The 26,403-nt window shown below is 39.2% G+C and overlaps 1 protein-coding gene across 2 annotated transcripts in view; it reads left to right on the forward strand.

The window, feature by feature from the left end:
• The window catches only part of PPP3CA (protein phosphatase 3 catalytic subunit alpha), a 317,262-nt gene extending 291,503 nt beyond the window's left edge, over positions 1-25,759 (forward strand). Inside the window, exons 11-14 of one of the 2 annotated variants that reach the window (XM_021100471.2) lie at positions 12,884-12,968; positions 16,672-16,769; positions 19,841-19,870; positions 23,081-25,759. In XM_021100471.2, the coding sequence (XP_020956130.1) occupies positions 12,884-12,968; positions 16,672-16,769; positions 19,841-19,870; positions 23,081-23,277 (410 nt within the window). In that variant the 3' untranslated portion in view covers positions 23,278-25,759. 2 annotated transcript variants of the gene reach the window in all.
• Positions 25,760-26,403: the final 644 nt, after the last annotated feature.

Below are 26,403 nucleotides of genomic sequence, written 5' to 3' on the forward strand. Positions count from 1 at the left end.
AAAGAGCAAACATTTTTGAGTAGCATGTACTGCAGTTCTGTGTTCAGTGCTTTCACAGGTAGCATAGTACCTGACACTTGTGTTTGTTGCACGTTGGGAGGGAATGAACACATTACGTAGGTAATTCTTCTACCCACCTGGGAAGTAAATTGTCATCCTGCTAACTGTAATGAATCCTGGCTTGGGTTCCCTGCTTCACAGCTGATGATTTGAGGTCAACAACTTCCCATTTGAAATAACGCAAATAAAGCACTTAGAGCCTTCCTCATTTTTTAGAGGAGGAAGGTGAGACTTACACAAGCTTAGTAATTTGCCCAACGTAGCGCAGCCCAAAAATGACAGCACCACAACTCAAACCAAGGTCTTTTACTCCAGAGCACGAGTTCTTCACTGCTGTACTGTTCTGCCTTTCACATGCCAGTTCATTTGTCTTAAAAGACGTGCACAAGCCAGGTATTTTATGACCTGAGGTCTTGCTGTAGGGCCAGAATACTAAAAGGCCACCGGCCCCTGGACCTTCTTCCCTAGACATTTCAGATGTTTGCCCGGGCTTCTCTTTTCTTACGCCTCTGTGGCTGACCAGTTCAGTTTTGATTGGCACATCCCTTTCCTCTGATAAGATAATAGTATATTTCAGTGATGTTAAAGACTCACGACCTGGGAACCATTCTGCCTCTTTAAATTGTCTCTTGGGCCTGTGCACTGATCATTGGCTAGAATCTAATGCTCTAACCCCTTTCTCTTTTTTGGGCAAACACTGCACTGTACCCACCTCCACTCCCATCCTGACAAAACAGCCTGCCTTGTTCTTGAATAGCATCAGAAGTGGCTTTGTTCAGCTCAGCTCAATACATGCCAGCACCTTGACCATCCTCTGCTGTCAGATGACGGAATTGCAATACTTGCAGCCTGCTTTTACACTGTGCTGTCAAATGGTACTCAGTTAGCTTTTCACCTTGGGTGTAACACTTGGGACAAACATAGTATTTTATTCTGTTGGTTTATTTTTTCCTTCAATGTCTGTAATTTCAGAGATGACATTTAAATGTCATTCTAGTATTTGATGTTTATAAATCCATAAGGGTCCAGAATTAAATTCTAGTCTAAATGCATTCTTCCAGCATTTAATATGTAAGCACAATTAGTTCCTTAATAAATACCTTTTTCTTTTTCTTTCTTTTTTTCTTTTTTTGGTCTTTTCCAGGGCTGTACTCGTGGCATATGGAGGTTCCCAGGCTAGGAGCTTATTCAGAGCTGTTGCTGCTGGCCTACGCCAGAGCCATAGCAGCACCAGATCTGAGCTGCATCTGCCACCTGCACCACAGCTCACAGCAACGCTGGACGGATTCTTAACCCACTGAGCAAGGCCAGGGATCGAACCCACAACCTCATGTTCCTAGTCGGATTCGTTAACCACTGAGCCACGGCGGGAACTCCAATAAATACCTTTTTCAACTGTTATATCCTCAAAAAATCCAGAATAATCCTTGACAGAGTAAACATCCAGGCATTATGATTATTTCTCCTGTAGACAATACATCTATATTATTAGCTTGACATTTGTTATTTCATTTTACTTTTATTTTCAGGGGTCAGTTTATAAAATTGATAAACTGACCCCTGAAAATTTCTGTCTTGATAAAGAGTACAATCCAAATGGAATTTCACATGCTATTAGTTTTTACTCTGGTAAATATAAATAAACTGTCATGTCCTCTGCAAGGCATAGGCTGAATATGTGATCATTTCTTGAAAAATCAACCAAGTTTCCTAATCTCGTTTAAAGTTTTAAAATTTTACGTAAGTTATAGTTATGCTTGTAGACAATTTCTGCAACACTTCCAAGGAATCATCAAACAGATGGAACACGATGTCTCAGAGAACAAAAGTCCGTGGAATCAAATTAATGCTTGCAAACGAAAGTAACTTTTAACTACTTAGTAAGATAACCAAATAATGACAGTTATTTGACATTTGAGGGTAGTCTGTACATTTTTAAGACTTTCTATCCAAAGAATCCAGTTAGGTTTTATGACAGGAGAAGTGGGAAGAAACCGTCTAGGCTATACTGGCCTTTTGAAAAATCCATTACACAGGAGAGACTTTTATTTAAAAATACGCATATTTCCAAGGATCTTCTGTTGCTTTCGAAATGACATATAAGACAGAATAGCCTTATGCCAAATATCACACCATTGTAGGCTCTCTCTGACATGCTGAGATTTTAGCGGAGCTGAAAAACATGTGGAAGAACTCCATGTGGTTTGGAGTGATTTGGAATGTGTAGCCATTATGTCCCAATTTTATCGCCTATGGATATGTAGTGTGATATTTTCAGGATCAAAATTAGAAAGGCATTCCAAATATTTTAGGTTGTAATTCTCAAAAAGACGAGTTTTTACAGAGATTTTTCGACTTTCTTATCCTAAAGGTGTTTTCCTCGGCCTCACAGAGTAACCTCCATCTGCATACACGCAGCTCTGTGGTGAAGGCCAGCACGTCCCATCTCTTTGGACTGGATTTAACCAGCCCTGACCTTAAATGGATCGGCACCATAGGATTCTCAAGTCAGGGCTAGTCAAGGAGATCTTCCAGCAACCGTCAACTCTAGAAACTGAGTCACCTCATTCTTGATACAGCAGCTGTCTTCATTCAGCAATATTTGCACCACTGCAGTTACCCAGAGAGGTTTCAGAAGGAGTAAGCGAATCTGTTTTCAGATCCTCAGCTTCCATGTGTCCTCATTCCTAGAGAGGATCAGTCTGGGAGTCACCTGAGCTGGGGGCGGCAGGCTCACTGCAGCCTCTCCTTTCCCACCTCCTCTCTCCCGCATTTCTCGCACTCTTCTCTCGCATTTTAGCAGAAAAGCCTAAGTCTTCCTAGGTATGGTCACTGTGAACATTGCCTGAGGTACTGAGCAAAGAGGCTCTGGAAAAACTCAGGGTCTAAGGAGTCTCCTTAGTCAATTCAGTGTGACTGCCCTCCCATCCTTATCATTAAGGGATACATTCCAGTCAAATTTATTTCTATGGTATTAAAATATTCATAAACATTTATCATATCTTTATGCTGTATAGCTCAATTAGGCACTACTGATTATGATCTTCATTACCAGAGATTTTTTTTAAGACTTAGGGCCTTACTGTCTCAGGAAATTTTTAAAAATACATTTAATTTAAATTTCTAACATATTTTTGACAGCAAGGTATAATGTGGTGATACAAGTATTTTAAAGTATTAATATATAACTCACTAAAGTAGGATCAGGGAAATTGAAATGGAAACGCAGTTTCAAAGAAAAAAGGACTAATGTGAGATTTCTAAATATCTGAATGTCTTCTTCATGGATATTTTCCTTAAATGGATAATGGTGATATGCATTTGCTATGGTATTTATATGCCATTGGTGTAAAAAAAAAAAAAAAAAAAAAAAAAAAAAAAAAAAAAAAAAAAGATTAGCCATTTCATTTTAAAATGGCAATGTTTACAACATAATTCTTTACAATTACTTAAACTTGGAGGTGAAAATAGTGTCCTTTGGAGGATATTCTTTTGTGGATGCATGAGTGAAAAATGTTAAGGCTCTAGTTTTTGTTTTGTTTTTTAATTTTTTTTTTTATTTCCCCAATACATCACTTTTTTTCTACTGTACAGCATGGTGACCCAGTTACACATACATGTATACATTCTTTTTTCTCACATTATCATGTTCCATCATAAGTGACTAGACATAGTTCCTAGTGCTACCAACAGGATCTCATTGCTTATCCATTCCAAAGGCAGTAGTCTGCACCTATTAACCCCAAGCTCCCCAATCCATCCCACTCCCTCCTCCATGCCTTGGCAACCACAAGTCTATTCTCCAAATCATGATTTTCTTTTCTGTGGAAAGGTTCATTTGTGCCATGTACTAGATTCCAGATATGTGATATCATGTGGTATTTGTCTTTCTTTTTCTGACTTACTTCACTCAGTATGAGAGTCTCTAGTTCCATCCATGTTGCTGCAAATGGCATTATTTTGTGTTTTTTTATGGCCAGGTAATATTCCATTGTGTATATATACAACATCTTCCTAATCCAGTCATCTGTTAATGGACATTTGGGTTGTTTCCATGTCTTGGCTATTGTGAATAGTGCTGCAATGAACATGCAGGTGCATGTGTCTTTTTTCAGGGAAAATTTTTTTTCTGGATATATGTCCAAGAGTGGGATTGCTGGGTCATATGGAAGTTCTATGTATAGTTTTCTAAGGTACCTCCATACTGTTCTCCATAGTGGTTGTACCAGCTTCCATTCCCACCAACAGTGCAGGAGGGTTCCCTTTTCTCCACACCCCCTCCAGCATATGTTATTTGTGGACTTATTAATGATGGCCATTCTGACTGGTGTGAGGTGGTATCTCCTGGTAGTTTTGATTTGCATTTCTCTAATAATCAGGGATATTGAGCATTTTTTTCATGTGCTTGTTGGGCATCTGTATATCTTCCTTGGAGAAATGTCTATTCAGGTCTTTTGCCCATTTTTCCATAGGGTTGTTGACTTTTTTGCTGTTGAGTTGTATAAGTTGTTTGTATATTTTAGAGATTAAGCCCTTGTCAGTTGCATCATTTGAAATTATTTTCTCCCATTCTATAGGTTGTCTTTTTGTTTTTGGTTTCCTTTGCTATGCAAAAGCTTGTCAGTTTGATTAGGTCCCATTGGTTTATTTTTGCTTTTATTTGTGTTGCTTTGTGAGACTGACCTGAGAAAACATTTGGAAGGTTGGTGTCAGAGAATGTTTTGCCTGTGTTCTCTTCCAGGAGTTTGATGGTGTCTTGTCTTATATTTAAGTCTTTAAGCCATTTTGAGTTTCTTTTTGTGCATGGTGTGAGGGTGTGTTCTAATTTCTTTGATTTGCATGCAGCTGTTTCCCAGCAATACTTGCTGAAAAGACTTTCTTTTTCCCGTTTTATGTTCTTGCCTCCTTTGTCAAAGATTAATTGTCAAAGGTGTCTGGGTTTATTTCTGGGTTTTCTATTCTGTTCCATTGGTCTATCTGTCTGTTTTGGTACCAGTACCACACTGTCTTGATGACTGTGGCTTTGTAATATTGCCTGAAGTCTGAGAGAGTTATGCCTCCTGCTTGTTTTTTGTTCCTCAGAATTGCTTTGGCAATTCTGGGTCTTCTGTGGTTCCACATAAATTTTTGGATTGTTTATTCTAGTTCTGTGAAAAATGTCCTGGGTAATTTGATAGGGATTGCTTTGAATATTTGGATTGCTTTGGTTGTATAGCCATTTTTCCAATATTAATTTTTCCAACCCAGGAGCATGGAATATCTTTCCATTTCTTTACATCTTCTTTAATTTCCTTGATTAATGTTTTATAATTCTCAGCATATAAGTCTTTTACCTCCTTGGTCAGGTGTATTCCCAGGTATTTGATTTTTTTGGGAAGGCTCCAGTTTTAAAGCCAGTCCATCAGAGTGAACACGATTTCTCAGCGTTTGTGGTGTTTTCCCTAAATCCCAGGATTCAAGTGCCTGGTAGTATAGAAAATGTAGTGAAGCAAGTGGCACCACGGCCAAGGGCAGAACTGGGTGGAGGTTTATGTCATTTCTGTACAGCATAACTCTGTTGAGATATAGAAGTTCACAACCGGTTATTGTCCAACTAGGTCAGAGAAAGAAAAGATGAAGCAAATAAGATTTAGGGATTACAAGAGTTCCCGTCATGGCTCAGCAGAAATAAATCTGACTAGTATCCAAGAGGATGCAGGTTCGATCTCTGGCCTCGCTCAGTGGGTTAAGGATTTGGCATCGCTGTGAGCTGTGGTGTAGATTGCAGATGCCGCTCGGAGCTGGCATTGCTGTGGCTGTGGTGTAGACCAGTGGCTACAGCTCCAATTCGACTGCTAGCCTGGGAACCTCCATATGCTGTGTGTATGGCCCTAAAAAGACCAAAAAAAGAAGAAAATGATTTAGGGATTATAGCACGTGGTTTGGCCTCATAGCCTTATGGGGCAAATTTGGGACATGCATTCTCCCAAATAAGACATCTGTATACTTATAATTTCATCATCATTTATAAAAAGCTATAAAGACCAATTACGGGAGATTTTTAGAGGCATCTGAAGACATATTCTGTCTTTGTGTTTTATCGTATTTTTAAAATGTTGGTTTGGGGAGTTTCTTTTGTGGCTCAGCGGGTTAAGAACCTGACATAATGTCCGAGAGGACGTGAGTTTGATCCCTGGCCTCGCTCAGTGGGTTAAGGACCTGGCATTGCCACAAGCTCTGGCATAGGTTGCAGATGCATCTAGGATCCAGCATTGCTGTGGCTGTGGCCTAGACCAGCAGCTGCAGCTCTGATTCAACCCCTATATCGGGAACTTCCATATTCCATAGGTGTGGCCCTAAAAAGAAGAAAGAAAAAAAAAGTGTTGATTTTGGATTGAAACCAAACTAATTTTTGTCTTTACTGTAGCACAACAAAAGATATTTCTTATCTCGGCACCTTGTGCTTTGTTCTGTCAGTAGCCTTTATTCAAATTCAATTATTGCTCAATTTTTTGAAAAATAAAATTTGGAAACATCTAAATTCTGCTTAAAGATAATGACTCAAAAAATAATGACTCAAAGTTTTACTTTCAAGTAGAATAGTTTCCTTACAGAGATGAACTTTGAATAGTTTCCTTATCTTTTAATAAATTTGAAAAAGTGGTGTTTTCGATACCATTTGCTCAGAATTTGAATTAAAAGATTTAAGAGATTTGAAGCCTAGTGGCAAAATATAGTTCTTAAAATACGTCTTTCTTTTGAAAAAGTATGAAATGTTAACGTAAATACACTCCTTCGTTGTATTTCATTTAAAGACACATATGCCATGTATACAATGTGTTACTTAAAAGTCCTTTAAAGAAGGAAGCCTAAATAATAGCAAAGCATTTGAGGCCAATATAATAATGAAGTGGAAATAAATTTTCTGCTGCCTTTTCCATTGAAGAGCAAGCACCTCGATTTTTTGAAAGCAACTTTTTCAGCTTCTAGTAATATGAAAATATTCTTATTTTATAGGATAGTCAAGTATGAAATTTTTATGTAGCTCATCATCTTCATTTCTTCCAGTTACAAAAAGGTTATCGACCGCAATTAGAATCTGTTGAATTGAGCTTATAAAATACAATCTTACCAGTCGAATTGGAGAAGGAAAGGAGTGAAGGTAACTGTACTGAGAACATTTCTTCATTGCCTCCTGTGGCAAGCTCATGCCTCCCCTCATAACAGGAGTGGGGAGACAGAGAGACCTCTCTGCTTAAAGCTGCTGTCTCGATTTCCCTTCAAAGCCAAGCCTCTTCCAGATACAGATTTGGGGTTTTTTGGTTTCTTTATTTTGGGAGGTTGTTGTTGGTGTTGTTTTGCTTTTCATGGCCACACCTGCTGCATATGGGGAAGTTCCCAGGCTGGGCGTTGAATCTCATCTGTAGCTACTGGTCTACACCAGAGCCACAGCAACACGGGATCCAAGCCATGTCCATGACCTATACCATAGCCCACGGCAACGCCAGATCCTTAACCCATTGAGCCAGGCCAGGGATCAAACCCACATCCTCATGGATACTAGTCGGGTTTGTAACCCACTGAGCCACAATATGAACTCCCCAATTATAGTTTTTTTTTTTTCTTTTTTGACATTTTATTATGAAATGTTTCAAACATAAAGGAATGTTGAAAGAATTTTACCATCAGTAGCCATGTGTCCATCATTTACTTTCTCCAATTAACATTTGACTCTATTTGCTTTGTCACATCTCTGTCATCAGTTTATCCAGCCCTATCTTCCTTCCTTCCTTCTTTGATGGAGGGAATGAGTGCAAAGTACATACCTCTACAATACGTATGCTAACACTAAATGTGTTTGTTTCTGCCACTATGCTAAAGCCTGTACAATTCAGTCCAAGCATGCCCTGCTTCTCTTCCCACCCTTCCCTCACCCGAGTGTACCCCAACTCCTTTCACACCAGACTTCTCACCCATTATCCGAACATAGCGTGGACTGTTGCAGCCTCCACGTGTTTGAACATTCCCTTCCTTCTGTGGAGAATTCTCCAGACTCTTATTTATCCTTCAAGATCCTTCAACTCTCAACATTTCAGTAAACATTTTTCTCCAGACAATGAACACCTCCTTCCAGAGCTGTGCTGGTAAATGTTTAACAACCCATCACTGTGGGGTGACAGTGGCCCTGGTTTGTAGCACTTGCAGATTTTCTTGGTGTCACTTCTTTCCCACCCTGGTTTCAAGCTACCAACATGCAGTTACTGAACATGAAGTAAAGAGGGATGTGCTCAGGCCACTGTCACCGGCTGACAGCAGTCAGCACCAGCATGCCACCTAACACGGCTCGCAGGCCACTGCTGGCATTCACACGATTTCCTAAAGCAGCGGCTGTGCTTTCTTCCTACTTCAGCTGCTGGCAGGCAGCACACGGCAGGCTATAGAATAGGACAGGATTCACAAGAGCACTTAATGACTAAATGATTGGGCTAGTAAACTGTGTTCTAGAGAGCACTTTCCACACACCCCTAACCCAGTTAAAACTGAGGAAGGACAGTCATCACTGCCTCAAAGGATGGGTGGGAGCCTGAGCCGTGGAGAGCCAGGATCTGGAGTGCATGGCAGGTAGCCCACATGTGGGAATGCCCGGCACTTGGCCCCTTGTCTCTGCAATGCTGCTGCAGTCTCTCAGTTCCCTTCAGAGGCTGAAACCACCCTATGGGGAGGCCGCACTCACCCATCGGACCACTGGGCATAGCTGCCTTTCAAACTTGGGGAGAAGTCCACAGGGCACTGAGGTAAGGTCAGGAAGAACGCATGGTAAAAGCCAATCTTTAAAGGTTCTCTCGGTCTCTGCATTAGCCTTAGAGGAAAACAGGGTGTGCCGGATGCCTGGAGTCTGGAAATAGTAGCCCCCAGGCATAAAAGCAGATTAGAATTTAAAAGGTGAAGTGAGAGAGCGAGGCCCCAAAAGGAAATGACTATATGATTATTTGAATGGAAACACAAAATGAAAGTTTACTTAAAATTACCAATTTTTTTAAACTTGCGTTAAACAATTAAAATACGTGATTATATTATTCTCTGAAAAATAGTTACTGCAGTTTTAAGTCAAAGGTTTGGTGTGTGTGCCTTCATTATTCCATATACTGAATTCTAAGCTGAGCTACTGTGGTACATTTCCACAACTTAAATAGAGCAAGTCCCAAGAAGGTTAAATGTGACATTGTATTTGCGTGTCACAGCTAGTAAAATTCTGAAACGTGCATTTTTCCTTGTTCTTTCTATTGAATTATGGACTGTGAGGATTTGCAGTGGAACCTGAGCATTTGAAAAAGAGTTGTAATGATCTCTGGAAAATACCAAAATCTAGGAATAGCAATACTAAATATACCAGCACCTTATAATTCTATCCTGCTACTGGTCAGCTCGTTTAAATTCGATTACATATTAATTCAGATATTTTATTTGTATCTTTTACATTTTTGAGGGTTGTAAATGTGCGGTGTTCATTTTGATTGTGATTATTTGAAAATTAGTGAAAGTAACCCCAGGGATAAAACTTTGAAGCATGCGTTTTTAATGTCTCTTCTTGCTGTCTATAATAATTAAGTTAAATGACTTTTTGAGTAAATATATTGTAATTTTGTAAAAGAAATTTTAAAACCTCTTTCTTACTCTTAGTGGGTCATTGAGAAACTCAAAAAGGAACAGTATCTCTTTATTAAGAAACGTGCTATACACAGGGTAATCTGTTCAATACTGTGTAATAATAACCTATATGGAAAAAGAATAGAAAAACAATGGCTAGATCTGTATGTGTATCTGATTCACTTAGCTGAACACCTGAAACTCACACAACTTTCTAAGTCCACTCTAAGCCAATAAAATTTATTTATTAAAAAAAAGAAAGAATAGAGAAGTGCTATAATATTTCTGTGAATCACCATTTGTTGGGAGCACAACTGTGAATATGTCAAGTAGGAAACCTGCTCTGTGCTCTCCAGTAAGTCATTAGGTCTGAAAAATAAGGAATGTTAAACTGTCTCTGACTGTCAGAATGTTCATTTTCCATTTAAAATTCCATATTTATTTGAGCATTTTTCTGAGTACCAGCTCATACTGAGCTGAATAGAACGGCTTTAAATAATTTATTTCCCTTCCTTTCCTACTTAGTTTCTTGCTTTTCATTGCTCTGGTTATGGTTTTTACAAGTCCTTTAATGAAAATTTTCTGAGAGATTATCCTTCTTATATATGTTTCTCTTTCTCGATTTTACATTTTTCCCCTTCTCATTCCTCTTAAATATATCCAATTTCATTTCTAGATATTTCACTACTCCTTCTTGCTGCTTTTCTTGTGCTTCTAAACATAGTCACCGTTTTTGGAGCTCTCTCGCACTTTCCATTCTTTGTGTCTGGTGGGTTGATCTTATAATTCAGAATCTTTCCTCTTACTGAGGGCATCACGACCTCTGAGTGGACTGGCTGTCATACTAGGGGATATTAAACATAGAATGGTAAGAGTAGACTGAATGTTTAGACTGAGGAAGAATTAAAATGAAAAACAAAAACAGGAAAACCACTGTAAGGAGACTAATTTGTCATCCCATTTTTTTTTTTTTCCTTAACAAATGTCCTTTGGTAGTCCCTTTATCATAAATCATCTAAAATTCAAGCACAGAAACTTCAGACTTTCAAATGGTCTCTGGAACAGGATTTATTATATAAAGACTCTTTAGCAAGTCGTATATAATAAATATTGTTAGAAACACGGAATGAAGTTTGAGGCAGGGCCTACACACACCCCACTTTCTCCTCCAGTGTTTTGGCCAGTGGCATCTAACTCAAGGAACCAATCCTGAGTGAGAATCCATGGTTCCACTTGATTATCAGAAAGACTGGATTGGAGAATGGCTTTCTCCCATATGGATTTAAACTGACTCCATTTATTTGCAGGCAGAAGAGCTGGCAGTGCTAAGTTCTGTCAATCAGATGTGTTGGGGGATACCTGTATGGCGTGAGTGCCAGTAGAGGAAAAGAAATGGACAAAAATATGGGCCGTTTGAGGGCTTTCAGGTCAGAGAGAAGGTGAAAAGAAACCAGCTCCCTGGTACACATCTTCTGAGGAATATCCATGGTCATGTTAGCTGGGTATGCATTAGCATCACCTCTGACATATTAACCCACCCAGGAGAAAAAAAAAACTGGCCCATTATGTTTTCATTTTCTTGGGGTGCAGAGAAAAGTAGAGGCCTTTGCTAGCCATTTCAAAACTGTGTGAGCATTGGTGAATTTTCTCTCTTACAGAAATGTTAGGGCAGTGATTAATCATTTGACCTTTCTCAAACAATGAAAAAGAATACACATTGAATTCTTAAAAATCAGAGGAAATAGCAGAAATCTTTCTTTCCAAAAAAGGTCAGAAATTGGGAGTTCCCTGGTAGCCTAGCAGTTAAGGATTTGGCACTGTCACTGCTGTGGCTCAGGTTCAATTCCTGGCCCTGGGAACTTCCTCATGCTATAAGTGCAGGAAAAAAAAAAAAAAAAAAAAAAAGTCAGAAAGCTTGTTCTTATCATGGTTAGAAAAACTGAAACTTACACTATCACTCACAGACCAGTCCCTGAACAAATCATGTAACTTAAACTATTTGTTCAAATTAGGAACATTTCTGATATTATCTGGTATTGTCTAAAAAGAATATGTATGCGGATTAATTTTTTTTTTTTTTTTTTTGTCTTTTTGCCATTTCTTGGGCCACTCCTGCGGCATATGGAGGTTCCCAGGCTAGGGGTCGAATCGGAGCCAGAGCCACCAGCCTACGCCAGAGCCACAGCAACACGGGGATCCGAGCCGAGTCTGCAACCTACACCACAGCTCACAGCAACGCTGGATCCTTAACCCACTGAGCAAGGCCAGGGACCGAACCCGCAACCTCATGGTTCCTAGTCGGATTCATTAACCACTGTGCCACAATGTGAACTCCTTTTTTTTTTTTTTTTTTTGATAATTTTTTTAACTTTGAAAATGCAATCAGCAGTAAAGCTTATTCAGACAGACCAATGTGTAACGTGTTTTTACATAACTACTAAAATACAAACCATGTACCACCATTTCTCACTAAATCCAGTTCAGTGCTTTTCTGCTTTTTTCTCCAAATTTATGAACAAGCCAGAAGATAAAAGAGTAACAAGTTTTAAAATAAATATTTTATGGCCATTAATTATATAAAAGATGTTTCAGGGAACAGCATGAGTTAAGATACTCCCTAGTTTGATGACTTCAAAGGAGTACTTCTTTTTCTTTCTTTTTTGGCTACACTCATGGCACACGGAAGTTCTGGGACCAGGGATCAAATCTAAGCCACAGCTGTGACCTTAACCCAGTGCACCACAGTGGGAACTCCCAATGAAGAACTTTCGAACAATAAGTTTCCTAAAGTGGTCTCCCCAGCATGGAGACCAGAAATGAGTAGAAAATCCTGGTGACTCACTTCCTTTTCCTGCGCATGCACGTTCCCTTGTATTAACAGAAGAGAAGGAAATTGAACCCAAGGGGTAGAAGCCTATCCCATCTGCTCAGTGAGTTTTCATTTAGCCTTTTACCCCGCCCCATGGAATATCTCAGAAGTTGCTCTTTGGCATTTGCGGAACCGCTGAAGAATCACAGGCAAGTATTCATGGCTGGAAGCATAGGCTTTTAGACTTGAATTACAGGTAAGTCCTTTGAGGGGGGAAAAAGCAGACCTGCTTTGGCTTACTACAGTCTGTTATATCTGTAAATTGGTACACTAGTGCGAGGTAAAGAAAAAGTCACCTGACTTCTCAACTCTGTTTTTGAAATCCAGGAGCAACAGCCGCAGCCCGGAAGGAGGTGATAAGGAACAAGATTCGGGCGATCGGCAAGATGGCCAGAGTGTTCTCGGTTCTCAGGTGGGATCGTGTTCCTGGGTTCTGGTTTGGCTTTGATCGTTTGTCACTCAGTAACATTTCAGTCGTTCAAGCCAGTGATTTAAATATTTTACTAGAAATGCTTTGCTTTTCCTGAATTATGTTTTAATGGAGTTGTCAGTTCCTCACTCGTTTAGTCGGGTTGAAATCCACGAAATCATTTCTGTAGAGACAGCCTCTCAACGGACTCCTCCACACTGTATCCCTCTCTCTGCTCCAGGACTTTGAAACGTTTCCTTCGCAAGAGGTTGAACATGTTATGAAATAGAAAAGCTAGTGTAATCCTTTGTCCGTTTCAGTTCCCTCTTTGCGGTAAAAGATTAAATTTCGTCTTTATCAGGTGCATTCCACTCGATTTCTGGGAAATGAATATCAGCCATAAAGCTTGCTCGTGTGAATCTGTACTATTCTAATAAACCATTGAGAGAAAAAACAGTTATTTGGTGTTTCAGTTCCTGTATAGTAGTTCTATTTTAAATAGATCATGAATCATGTTATTAAGCATGGACTTAGAAAACAAGTATTTTCTTGAAGAGAATTAACTGCACTTTTCTTTGCTAAAATCCAGTGATATGTGCCTGGATAATATAAAGTAACTATATTTCTCTTCAAAAGATTAAAACACAGTGTGATTATACATGAGGAGTATATAGTCAGTTCACAATTACACATTAAAAAGGAATATCTCGGTGTTCCCGTCGTGGTGCAGTGGTTAACGAATCCGACTAGGAACCTTGAGGTTGCAGGTTCGGTCCCTGGCCTTGCTCAGTGGGTTGCCTTGAGCTGTGGTGTAGGTCGCAGATGCAGCTCGGATCCCGCGTTGCTGTGGCTGTGGTGTAGGCCGGCGGCTACAGCTCCAATTTGACCTCTAGCCTGGGAACCTCCATATGCTGCGGGAGCAGCCCTAGAAAAGGTAAAAAAAAAAAAAAGAAAGGGAATATCTCGGGAGCAAGTCCATCTCCACATTGTATAATTTCACAATCTAATTTTTGCCAGGTTTTTTTTCCAACTCTTTTTCATGGAATAGCTACACTGGCTCTCTTGATTTCTCCTTCTTGCTATTTCTATGCCACTCTTGGTAGAATTGCTAAAGAGTGATTAAGTGATTTTGATACCAAAAGCAGGGAGCCATGAGAAGCATGAAAGCACAATCATCTTTTCCCAAAGACACCAGATCAAAGCCAGTAATAGCTCTGCAGCAGCAGCCAAATCTGCAAAGTCGTGTTAAAGCTGAAAATAGAGCATACTTGCTCCCTGCGGCCTAATGAATGAGGCTGCCTTTGCTCAAATGCTTGACATTTCTAACTGAATTTGCTGGACTCAGTCACTCATTCAGAATAAATTTAATAAAACTTAAAGCAGTGAGTATATACCATGGAAGAAAATACAAAGCAGTGGAGGGAGAGAGCAAGTGAGAGGTGAGGCACTAGCAAGTATGGGGCCAACAAGGAACTTTTTGAGTCTGGTGTTTGAGCAGGCATGGGGATGACCGTCACGAAGATGTGGAATGAGAGTGCTGAACCTGGGAGTTCCCGCTATAGTGCATCAGCTGCTCGGATGTCTACAAAGGCTCAGGTTCAATCCCCGGTCTGGCACAGTGAGTTAAAGGATCCGGCGTAGGTCGCACCTGTGGCTTGAATTTCATCCCTGGCCCAGGAACTTCTACATGCCCCAAGTGCAACTATTGAAAAAAAGAAAAAAATGAAAACGTGTACAAAGGGAGTAGCAGTTACAAAGATCCTTAGATAGAAACAAAGTTAGCAGTTTTGAGGACCAGCAAGGAGGTTTATGTGGATAGAAAATGTCCTATGGGAGGAAAGGATTATATGAAGATTATAAACTCAGGTGGTCCCTCTGCATAAACACCTGCTTATTTGTCGTGACTCAAAACTACCAATAAATGCACTTACTTCTTTTTCTCTCTGAAGTCTCTCTCAGGATAAATAAAAACAGTTCCATAATTTCCAAGTGAATGTACATTTAGGAAAAAACGGGGAAGCCTTTCTTAATATAAAAGAAAATTCTTTGTGTATTAGTCTTCAAACCACATGCAGGTACAGGAGCAGTGCCACAGCATCATAGATAGGTGTCACAACTGGAATGTCACTCTAGTCCCCTGCCTGTTGGTACATAAAATGCAATTATTCCCAGCCGAGAAATGGTCCATTTGAACACAGTGATGATCAGTTAACCTCGATTAAGGTTGCGCATATTGATAGACGAGACAAACAAGGTAAATTGCATTGCTTTCCTATAATAAAGGCATCTGTCATAAATTTGTAGACTACAGGGCGGTCGTCTCTCAAGAAGAGTAAGTCGTGACTGAGCATTAGGAAATGTGTACCGTAAACTGCATTAGGCCAAGAGGATACCGAACTGGAAGGCCAGACACATAGAAAATAAACTCATATAAAACCGTGGGATGGGTGCCAAGTACATGAAGAGATGCGCTGCAGTGGAAGCGGACAGGAGGAGCTCTTCTGCTTGCGGAAAGGAGTGTTTGTGAAGAGGTTGCCATTGGTGGAGTGCTGGACTCTGCTAGGTGGGAGGCATTCCTGGCAGCCGAGAAATCCTCAGGATCCTAAGGACCTAAGAACAGTGTTGTCCAGGGTGCTCGTTAAGGGCCAGGTGCGACCTGCCTCATGGTGTCCGCAAGGGAGAGGAAGCCACACAGCAAGCTTGCAAGGTTGAGGGGACCTCAGTGAGGAAACTGAAACTGAAAGACTCCAACGTGTCCAGACTCACTCCGTGAGTAAGCAGGAGAATTGGACTTGAAAGTGAACTATGTAGTCAATGAACTTGAGTATTTAGAAGAGCTGGGTAGTAAGACATGAAGGTGGCTATGGGATCTACTCAACGATGAGGCTGAAAGCGTATTTAAGCCCACATGCTCCTTGAACTTGATTACCATGGGAAAGCATGTAATTTTTGGTGTTTAGGCATCAAGGCATCATGAATGGTTTTTACAGGATGAGAGGCATATGCTAACCCATGTGGACACGTACATGTAATGACAGAGTGAAGACCAGGGAGCAAGATGACCTAAGGGTGTCAGAGAATTTAAGAAGCTATTGATGGAGTTCCTGTTGTGGCTCAGTGGGTTAAGAACCCAGTGTTGTCTGCATGAGGATGCAGGTTCAGTCCCTGGCCTAGCTCAGTGAGTTAGGGATCCTGCGTTGCCGCAAGCAATGGCATCAATCGCAGATGCCACTAGAATCCGACATTGTTGTGGCTCTGGTGTATACATACTTATACTCTCCTGTTTTCTTTCCCAAGTCAAATCTGCTCCACTTATTTTTGCTGAGCTTTGGCTGGAAAACTTAAAACAGCTCTCACCACGGCTCTTCTTTGGTAACAGAATTTGGTGTCATGGAGGATGCCCACAAATCATGATGCCTGCTTACAAAATCAGAATTGTTTTCCATGTCTTCAGTATTCCAAGGGACCAAACCTCCACAATTGTATATTAATCTTAGCGGTCATGTCCTTAACATAACATTACTTCTATGTGAATGTATGGACATAGAGTAGGTTTTAAAGTTAAAAAAAAAAAAAAAAAAAAAAAAAAAAGATCAAGAGAGCCAGGGTAAAGGTAAATGTGAATTCTTTGCTACATCTTTCCCTTTAAGTCTTTTTCTTTAAAGAAAATGAAAGGTAAAGGCTCCCCGTGGTTGTGTCTTTGCAGAGAAGAGAGTGAGAGTGTGCTGACGCTGAAAGGCCTGACGCCCACAGGCATGCTCCCCAGCGGAGTGCTTTCTGGAGGGAAGCAAACCCTGCAAAGCGGTAAGCAGGCCCATTGGTGTGACTGTGTGGGCACCTCAGCCAGCTGTGTCATTAGAGCCCTGATTTATTCATCCATGCAAACTCGGTCTTGGTCTTCAGTTCTTCTCACCTGGAAGAAAGGCTGAAATCCAGCCCCGGCCCCCCCATCAGCGTGGCCAGTCAGGTCCCACTCAGCAGGTCCCTCATTCCCCGGAATGTGGTCCCTACTCCACCTCCCTCATCTGCTCATTTGCACATTAACCCTGATTTCAGGCCTCGCGCTGAGACACCTCATTCAGGTCACCCGCATTCACAACAGGTTTGACTGACCACTTGGAGCCACGCCATGGCTAAAAACAACTTTTTAATCACATTTTTATTAAATGTACCTATTTGACTAAAGAAATAAACACAGACACATATAAATAAACCCTTCCAAGTCTAGGGTTAGCAGAGAATGGACGAAGAGTATAAAAAGCCTGGTTTTGTTATCCACGTGTTTAAAAATCAAAGCTGTAGGTGTCTTCTCTGGCCTAAGTCCTTTAAAACACAGGAGACTGAGTAGAATCATATTTCATTTTTGAAAATGGATGGAAACGTTTCCTCAAAAATAGAGAAATAGAGATTTTGTATTAAAATCTGTAGTTTTCTGAATGAGTGCTGCCCGGGAGAACTTTCTGTGATGATGGAAATTTTTATATCTGCACAGAAGCCACTGGCAGTGTATGGCTATCGAGCACTTGAAATGTAGCTGGTACAACTGGGAAACTGAACTTTTGATTTTATCTGATTTTCATGAATTTGATCTAACTAGCCACCACATGTGGCTAGCGGCTCCCATATTCGACAGCCCACTCAAAATGCTCTTTTACTTTTGCTACTTTTGTTAATTATTTTAATGAACATCATCGTTAAATAGAGTCCAGTTTTAGCATACTCGACAGAAATTTTGCTTTTGGATTAGAATTTTCCAGAAAAAAAAATGAAAACAAAAATACACTATAGCATCTTAAAAATAATCTCAGCCTCTTGCTTATTTTCCTGTATCTTTCCCTGAATCTTTTTTTGTGTGTTTTCTTTTCTATCCCTGTCCCTCAGTTTAGAAGATTCTGGTATTCTTACAGTTATGTTATGTAGATGCACCTCTTTTACATAGAGAGTGATATCCACCCTCATGAATCAATATAGTATATAATATATAAATAATCACATGTAAACCTCTGTTTTCATATGAATTTATTCCAACATCAGTGTCTTTGAGTTACCACAAAAAAAAAAAAAAAAAAAAAAAACTTACTAAATGAAGGCAGGAAAATACCACAGTGTTGAATTAAGTCCCTCCTTTAATTTATCGCTAAAAATTATTTAATAATTAAAAAAAAAACACAAAAAATTTCCCACCAAGATAAACGAGCTCTCTAAGAACATTAGCATAATTGGATCATTTTAATGCACCAAATGCACCACTACCTAATTGACTGAAATCTGCATGGTTTCTGATAAGCAGTTTTAAGGTACAGCAGATGTATTATCAGAAACTATGGGCCGCAGTTGCTTTAGACAAATACACTTAATAATGGACAGTATATATTTCTAATATGTCAGTGCTGGTGCAGTTCCAGGTTTTTTTGCTTTATTTTTAAAGTTACCTAAGTTCTTACGGTTCTTTGTTTTGTTTCCAGATGTTCACCTGTATTTTAACTTGGGTTATTCAGTTTCCTTTTCTGTTGTTTTATTTTAAATCCATTGGTTTGTCATTCTGTGTTGAACTCACATCACAAACACGTACACACATGGCAGACATAAGGTTCAGAACCTTATTAGTCCCGAGAATCTGAAACATCAGTATATATTTTAAGCCATTTACATTAAAACAATTTCAGAAGTCATTGGCTGATGCCCCTTAATTTGTCTAAAAGGGGAACCTGCTTAAAGTTTTACTATTTAGCTTTTCTCCATGGTGGTAACCCTTCTACATTTTTATCGTAAGGAATTTAGAATGCACTGTAAGGAACTCATAGCGCACATTTGGCAGTTGCTCTAGTTTTAAAGCCTTAAATTATAAGAAATATGCAAATTAAAGTCAAGGGGTAGGATTTTAATATTAAACACTTTGCAGTAACAGACAAGTGTTGCATTTTAGCACTTAAGGAAATATCCCCTAGCCTTAGTAACGTAGAAAGACCCATACACCTGTGTAGTGAGAGCACAGTCCCTAACCTTATTATAGAAATCGCTGATAAAGCAATGGGTGTTTAAAGTTTTGCCTCTGAAATATGCTGAGGTGTCAGTATTTAGACTCTTTTCTTTAAAATTTTGATAGAATTATTGCTGCTACTGGCATGTTACCATTTGATTGTAACATTTCAAGATTTTTTTGTTTCCAAAAATGATATTCCTGTGAGGAAAACTGATTTTTAAACTGGGTTGCCTGGCAGAAGACATCCAGGCTATCCCATTCCTTTCCTTTCCCTTCTTGCTTACCACTCCAAACATGCTCAGTGTTTGTCTTTAAAGTCACATGTGTTATCGACTCAGACCCACTGATTTTATTCTTCCTCTAAATTTATGTCCCCCCTGCTTGTCCATCCCACTAGGAGATCATGCCATTTAATATTAAATAGTGTGAATTATTCTACTGACATTATGGTGACCTTCACGTTTGCCATTTTTGGGGGAAGGGGCATTTTAAAACTATCAGTCACCAATTAAAGCAGTGGATTTATCATACTTCGTGTGAGTCACATGCACATTGAGCTGGTCCCTTGTAGATTCAGTCTTTAAAAAAAAAAAAAAAGCCTTCCCTGAGTGTTTTTCTAAAGGGCTGATCATTTTGTTGTTTATTTAGCAAAATCCAAAGCGGTTCACTCAGATAGCTGTATCCAGATCATAAACTTCTCATTTTCCTTGTGATTTTTTTTTTTTTTTTCCTTTCAGTTTAGCATTTTTGTTGTTGTTGTCTATGCCAGAATCCAGCACTTACAGGAACATTAATCCTCTTAGCTCCCTTGATCGTCACTGATTTGTTCTTAGAGTTAAAAATCCTCTGCTCATTTTTCTCATTCATTTTGCACCCCCTTTCTTCTCTTCAGCTACTGTTGAGGCTATTGAGGCTGATGAAGGTAAATTGGCCAGTCCCCTTTCTGTTGTACCTGCAACAGATAAGGGCTCTGCTGGGTGTATTCATTTCTTTCTTTCTTTTCTTTTTTTTTTTCTTTTTCTTCTTTTCTTTTTTTTTCTTTCTTTTTTCTTTCTTTTTTCTTTTCTTTCTTTCTTTTTTTTCTTTTGCTGTAGCTTGTACAGAGTGTGTGGGTGTTGGGCTAACAGTTGTGGCTCAGTATTAACCAAAATGTTCTTGCTTTAAAGGGGAAAATGTCCTTTTCTGGTTTGTTTGTTTGTTTTTTTTTTTTTTTCCTTAAAGCTATGTTTGACTTTGTATACAATGATCCTAGTACAATCACAGAAAACAAAAGGACTATATATCTTGAATGATGTGGGGTGGGGGTTATGGCAGCTGTTTTGACAAATAATGGATACAACAATATTCTTTGAGCTGAACCATGTCCCTCCCTCAAATCACTTTCAGTCAGCACCAAAAAGGAGAGAATAAAAAAGTAGTTTTATTAAGCCTAGTCTTCAGAAATTTCTAGCAAAAGAAAAAATAGAAAGTTCATTTGAATAGTGCTTTGTTGTAGTTCAATATTAATTTATGTCTCTAAAAAATATTCCAACAAGAGACAGTTGTGTAAGAGATAAACAGTTCCGCTAACCTTATGAAATTTTAATGTACTGGTATCTGTAGGACAGATAGCACCAGCAAAATATTTTGACAAGTTCAAAATCATCTAGTGTCTGTGGAAGTGGCCGGTAACAAGCACAGTGAATATGGAGTCCTCACTCGATTGGTTAATGTCCACAGAGTGTCTGCTTTGCACCAGGCACTGTGCTGGGCGCTTCTGGACAAACAAGACGTGGACATCAGTGACTGTGTCCTAGCACTGCTCGAGGACAGCAGAGAGGACCCTCCAGCAGTTACTGTTGAATCAAGCCTTTTTTTCAACATTGAGTTATGAGAGAACTGCCTAGCCAAAGAGTTTTTAATATCATACATACCACACCCACTGGAAATTTTAAAAAGAATAATTCGAAGTTCCCCTTTAAAACAAAATTCTTCAGTTGTATTTTGTTCTTGCAAGGTAATGTTTTATTGTTCCCAAAATTGTGTGATAATGGTCCTTTGATATGATATTAAAAAGTGCCACTTTAGACTCTGTAATTTGTACACGATTTGGACACAGTAGGGGAAAACGATAGCACTGTAAGAGAAAATACAACTGCTTCCTAAATAGCAGTGAACAAACTGCTATTTATGTGGGAATTCTCTATTCCTCTTGGCAAATTCTAATCTGCAGTGTGCATTCTTGTTGATAGTTTGGCTGTTTTCTGTGGTTTCTGTGACTCTGTGTTGTGTTAAGTATACTACCAGTGTAAATTGCTAATACCCATTGTCTGACCAGCAACTACAGCAGAGCACGCATTCTTCCAGACCAGGTTAGACAGAAATGATTAGAAATGGAGCCCCACTGTGGACATAGCCATTGTTCTCCCCGGATTTTGAATTTCTATGCTCCCACCCTATTGGCTTTTAAAATCTCAAACAACTTAAAAAAGAGATTCCTCTTTTATGATTTCGATTCATACAATGGCTTCATCAGTTATGATGCCAAACTTTTTATAGTCATTAACTTGTGACGAAATGATGGTCACAGTAGTTTAGAAATCAATCGAGTACTACTTTCATCCCTCAAAAATCATGGAGTTAGTTTTCAGGGTGGGTGCTCCTTAGACAGGTCTATTATTTTGCAATTTATGACTGAATTAGAGAAGAATTAAGAAGCTTTGCTTTGGGCCTTGGTCTTTCCCCTTTCCCCATCTTCTTCCTCTCATAGTTGACTAATCACCATGATGCTAACCTTTAAAATGCAGAGGGGGAACCAACTGTTTCTCGTCGTTTAATGAGTTTGGAATCAACTGTGTCTACCTTTGAAGAACCTCATCCATACTAATGAAAGGCACTGCGCATTTGTGTGGGAGTGGCTGGCAAAGTTTCAGCTTGAAACTGCTTTCCTTTTTTTCTCAAATAGGATAGGAAGGATAAAGGTACAATGAAATTGTCCTTCATCAGCCATGGAGATGCAGCCCAATTCAGCCTTGGCGATTGGCCCTTCAGTGTCTGCCTTGCACTTTCACAGGGAGTAAATCAAACTGGTGTCATTGGTTCCCCATTTACGTCCTTTATTTTCAGCTGACTGGTTGGTGCACCTACTGAAAAAAATCACTAAGTTTCTTACACAAACGCCTTACCTATCCCTGGAGCACACTAGGGTTATCGAAAAAAAATCAAGTGTCAATGCTCTCCTTTGAGAATACCATGTTTTCATTGAATAAGGCCCAAACCATGCCCATTCATTTTTGCTAAAAGTTGCCAAAAGCATTTTCCCCTTGTTATTCTTGAACCATCACTTCCAACTACACTGATCTACGAAGAAAGAGTTTTTCTTTGATTTAGGCAGTAATGGACCAGATGAACATCAGTTTCACCTGTTCACTGACAAAGGGAAGGCACGAGTTTTTTACTTAATGATCCGATCTTGATTTTTCTGAGTTTCTTTTACCTTGTCACCCACTCCAGTTGCTTCCAAAGTTGAGTGTAGAAGCAGGAGTTAATAATGTCATTTTTTTCATGCCACTATTGAGTTGTTTGCCAAGAAAGTCTTTCTGGGATCCTGAGATGGCATGGAAGTGCCCCAAGCTCATCCCTTTTATAGCCCCTTTGAGCTTCTGCCCTAAGCTCTTTGCTAGGTTCTGCTGATTCTATTGAATTTACCGTTATGAGCGCAATAGAATAGTCAAAGTAGGGCGATTTCCAGGCTTTCCAGGTTAGGGCATTTGATACAGTAATTGTGCCAACGATGTGGCCAGTTGATGCTGGTTCTAGAGACCTCTCCCTGGTAGTAGCCTTCCTCTTTACATACCCACTTCAGATTTTGTTGATCTAAACTCTCATGAAGACAAGAGAAACGTTTACGTCTTACTAACTTCAAGAGGACATTTTGGTTGGCAAGAGACAGTGGCTGTTACCAAACCTCTCGGTTGCCTCCGGGTATGGTAAGGAGACTGTTGTGTTGTGTTCAGGTCCGGTCACTTTGTTCTCTAGTAAAGGATGCCCTCTCTCACTGCGAAATCTCTAACATCACCTGATGCAACAGCTGTGCCCTTTGTGTTCCTCTGGCTAACCCGATTCTTCTTTTTTTTAATGATTTTCTGTTTAGCTATCAAAGGATTTTCACCACAACATAAGATCACTAGCTTCGAGGAGGCCAAGGGCTTAGACCGAATTAACGAGAGGATGCCACCTCGCAGAGATGCCATGCCCTCCGACGCCAACCTTAACTCCATCAACAAGGCTCTCGCCTCAGAGACTAACGGCACGGACAGCAATGGCAGTAATAGCAGCAATATCCAGTGACCACTTCCTGTTCACTTTTTTTTTCTTTTCTTTTTTTTTTTTTTTTTTTTTTTTTTTTTGTTGAGCTGCAGGGCATGATGGGGATGGCTGCATATCAGCAGTTGGATGTTCTTGCCTCTGATGGTAGCTTACTTGCTCTGGGGCCAGGAGTTGGATTCAGTTTACACTATCATTAAAAAAGAGGGAGAGAGATACTAAACTATATTTTGGTGGGGGTGGTGATTAAACACCTCTTTGGGGTATGCCTTTTAAAAAATGCTTATAGGAAAAAAAAAATTTTTAAAGAAAGCTCATGCTAGTCTATACTGCAATGTTAGGGGAATGAACATGTTTTCCTACTGCATTGGGGACTTCTAGATAGGTTAATGAAAGGTCTTTTATTATGTTACTGGACACGAAAACTTTGTCTAATTTCTTACTCTATTGTACGTTTACAGTCGCAGCACTAAAAATGGATGACATCAAACATTTTTAACAAAATGATGTACAAACTAAATAAGGACTATTTATTGATAATGTTTTGCTACTCTTGTCAGACAATGGCTATAAAATGAATTAGGCAGTCTTAAAAAAAAAAAAAAAAAGCAGAAAAAGAAAAAAAAAAAAAAAGAATGTTGCAAATTTGTTCAATGCCAAAAAGGACAGTTTAATTTTGTACAGATTATGCTTACCTCAGGTTTCTTTAGTGTGCTTGAATGCCCTTCTTCCCATATAACACGTATCTTATTACTTTGGCAATGAGTACCTTTTCTTTAAGTTTTAAAAAACTGGAATAATTACATCTATCTTATTTTTGCTGTTTATATTTAGGGGTTTTTGTTGATAAATCAAGTCTTGGTTGTGGCTTGCTGAATTAAATATTTATGAGTGGTGCATTTTTAAGTATAGTAAACAAGACACCATATTAAGTACAGTGATAAAGCATCTATATTCTGTAAAAAAAAAAAAAAATCTGCCTATGCATGTTTTTTAAGAAAAAAAAAAAAAATGGCTGTTTCGGCCTCTATGGGACTGTAATGCGCTTAGTGGTCTGACATATACTGGAAATGTATGTATACTGGCGTCCTTTATATTCTCTGAAATGCTTAATGCCTTTGAAATTTTGTAATCAAAAAAAAGCTTTGAAAAAATCTAAAGGGGAGAGTATTCTTAAACGTTTTTAACATAAGCTTGTCAGTACACACATAGATGGTTAGCATGTTTAGCAAACCTTGTGAAATTTAAATAAGTTTGTAGTTACATGTGAAACTCTAAATGCATGGTAACTGTTAATGTCATTAACGGTTTAGTTCTTTTGTTCCGTTCTGTCATGTGCCACCAAATACGTTCTTTTTTCACCTTTTTTCCCTTTGTATATCAGTTACGGGTTACAACTGGTTCATTCTGAAAACAACAACAAAAATCCATTCATATTTTTTAACAATTGTATAAGTGCCCAAGTAATTCACTACAGCCTAAAGCCTTGCCTTTGTAATTTGACTTCTGAAATGTTGGCAATCAAAGCATGCACTTGTAACAATAACAAAGAAAACAAAAGCATTTTATATTACTACTCAATAAAATGTGCATGAACTTAAAAGAACGCTCATCGTTTCCCTGAGTCTGCTAAAGGGATTTCTGGGCACAACCACCATGCCACCTTCCGGATGCTGGGCCCACCACCACGCATCACAGATTTACTTTAACTGGCTTCTCTGAGGGCCTCGTGATCCAAGGTGTGGCGCCTACTTTGGCTGTAAGAATCCTGGTGGATTTGTGTCTCAAATCAGACAAGAGAATCATATTCAAAGAGCAAATGCCACCTTCCGGCTCCCTCGAATGTGGGAGCCAGTTAAGACACCAGAGCATTCCTTTGTATTGAAAAAAAATATTGTAATCAGGTTGTTTCAGTTGTATTGGATGCCCTATCTGCTAAATCAAAAGGAACTAAGCTGCTAAGTGCATTTTCGTTCCAGAAGAGAGTTGCATTTGTATCGATAACAAAATTTGTATACCGGCGCTTCAGCTAATATCTAATCACCTGGAGATTTCCCATACACCAAATTTCAGTTTGTTTCTGACATCGTTCATTTTCAGTGCACTTTGTTTTATGTAATAAAATATGCCTGTTATATTAAATAATAAGAAAATGGCAATTAGCGATATAGGGTACCAAAACAAACATGTTCTAGATATATTCTCTGACAAAGACTATCCCACATTTATTTTGATGAATTCAAACATTTTTTGTCCTGTGGATATTCTTCCATCCTTAAAAAAAAAAAAAAGTGACACCCAAGGAAACTATTTAGATGCAACTTATTAGACTGATATGAAAGAAATGGTAATTCTGGTACCAAGGTGTTTATTTTCTTTCTTACAACTGCAGAGAAAATATCCTGACAAAAAAAATAAATAAATCTTTTTTTTTTTGGATTCCTTTCTTTTGCAAATTGTGCTGAGGCAACTATGACATAGAAATAAACATTTGACATTAAAATAAGCAGTTGATGTGAGTATTGCTTGGTCTTTCTGCTCAGTAGTTAAGAAAGTAATAGTGCATATTTTTGCATAATAATTCCATCTATCAAAGAAATCAATGTAGAACTGTATTTCTCCAAAAGGTATAACAAGGCCGGATCATCAGTTATTAGAAATCACTCCTGGAGCTCCTGCCGTGGCACAATGATTATCGAATCTGACTGAGAACCATGAGGTTGAGGGTTCAATCCCTGGCCTCACTCAGTGGGTTAAGGATCCAGGGTTACTCTGAACTGTGGTGTAGGTAACAGCTGTAGCTCCGATTAGACCCTTAGCCTGAGAACCCCCGTATTCTGACTGGTGTGGCCCTGAAAAGACAAAAAAAAAAAAAAAATCTCTCCTTCACTTTTGGAGAAAACTGTTGAATTCTTAAGTTGCTTGTTCCAGGGTCTCTGGCTACACACACATACACACATGCACATGAACGTGCACACACACAGACGTGTGTACACTCAGAAACAGCCTCCTGGCCTCTGCCCTTCTTCACACACCCCCAAGGTGACTTAACACCTCCTGAGATTCAAACTCAGTGCCGACTTTTTACCTAGCTTTTCAAGGATTAAGAGCTGGATTTGACTGCCCCTAGGTCAGCAATTTTTCTTATCT

This window comes from Sus scrofa, chromosome 8 (genome assembly GCF_054392235.1).
Source record: "Sus scrofa isolate SSC_HxYL_T2T_F1_AM1 chromosome 8, Sscrofa_HxYL_maternal_Yorkshire_Landrace_v2.0, whole genome shotgun sequence".
Taxonomy (NCBI): domain Eukaryota; kingdom Metazoa; phylum Chordata; class Mammalia; order Artiodactyla; family Suidae; genus Sus; species Sus scrofa.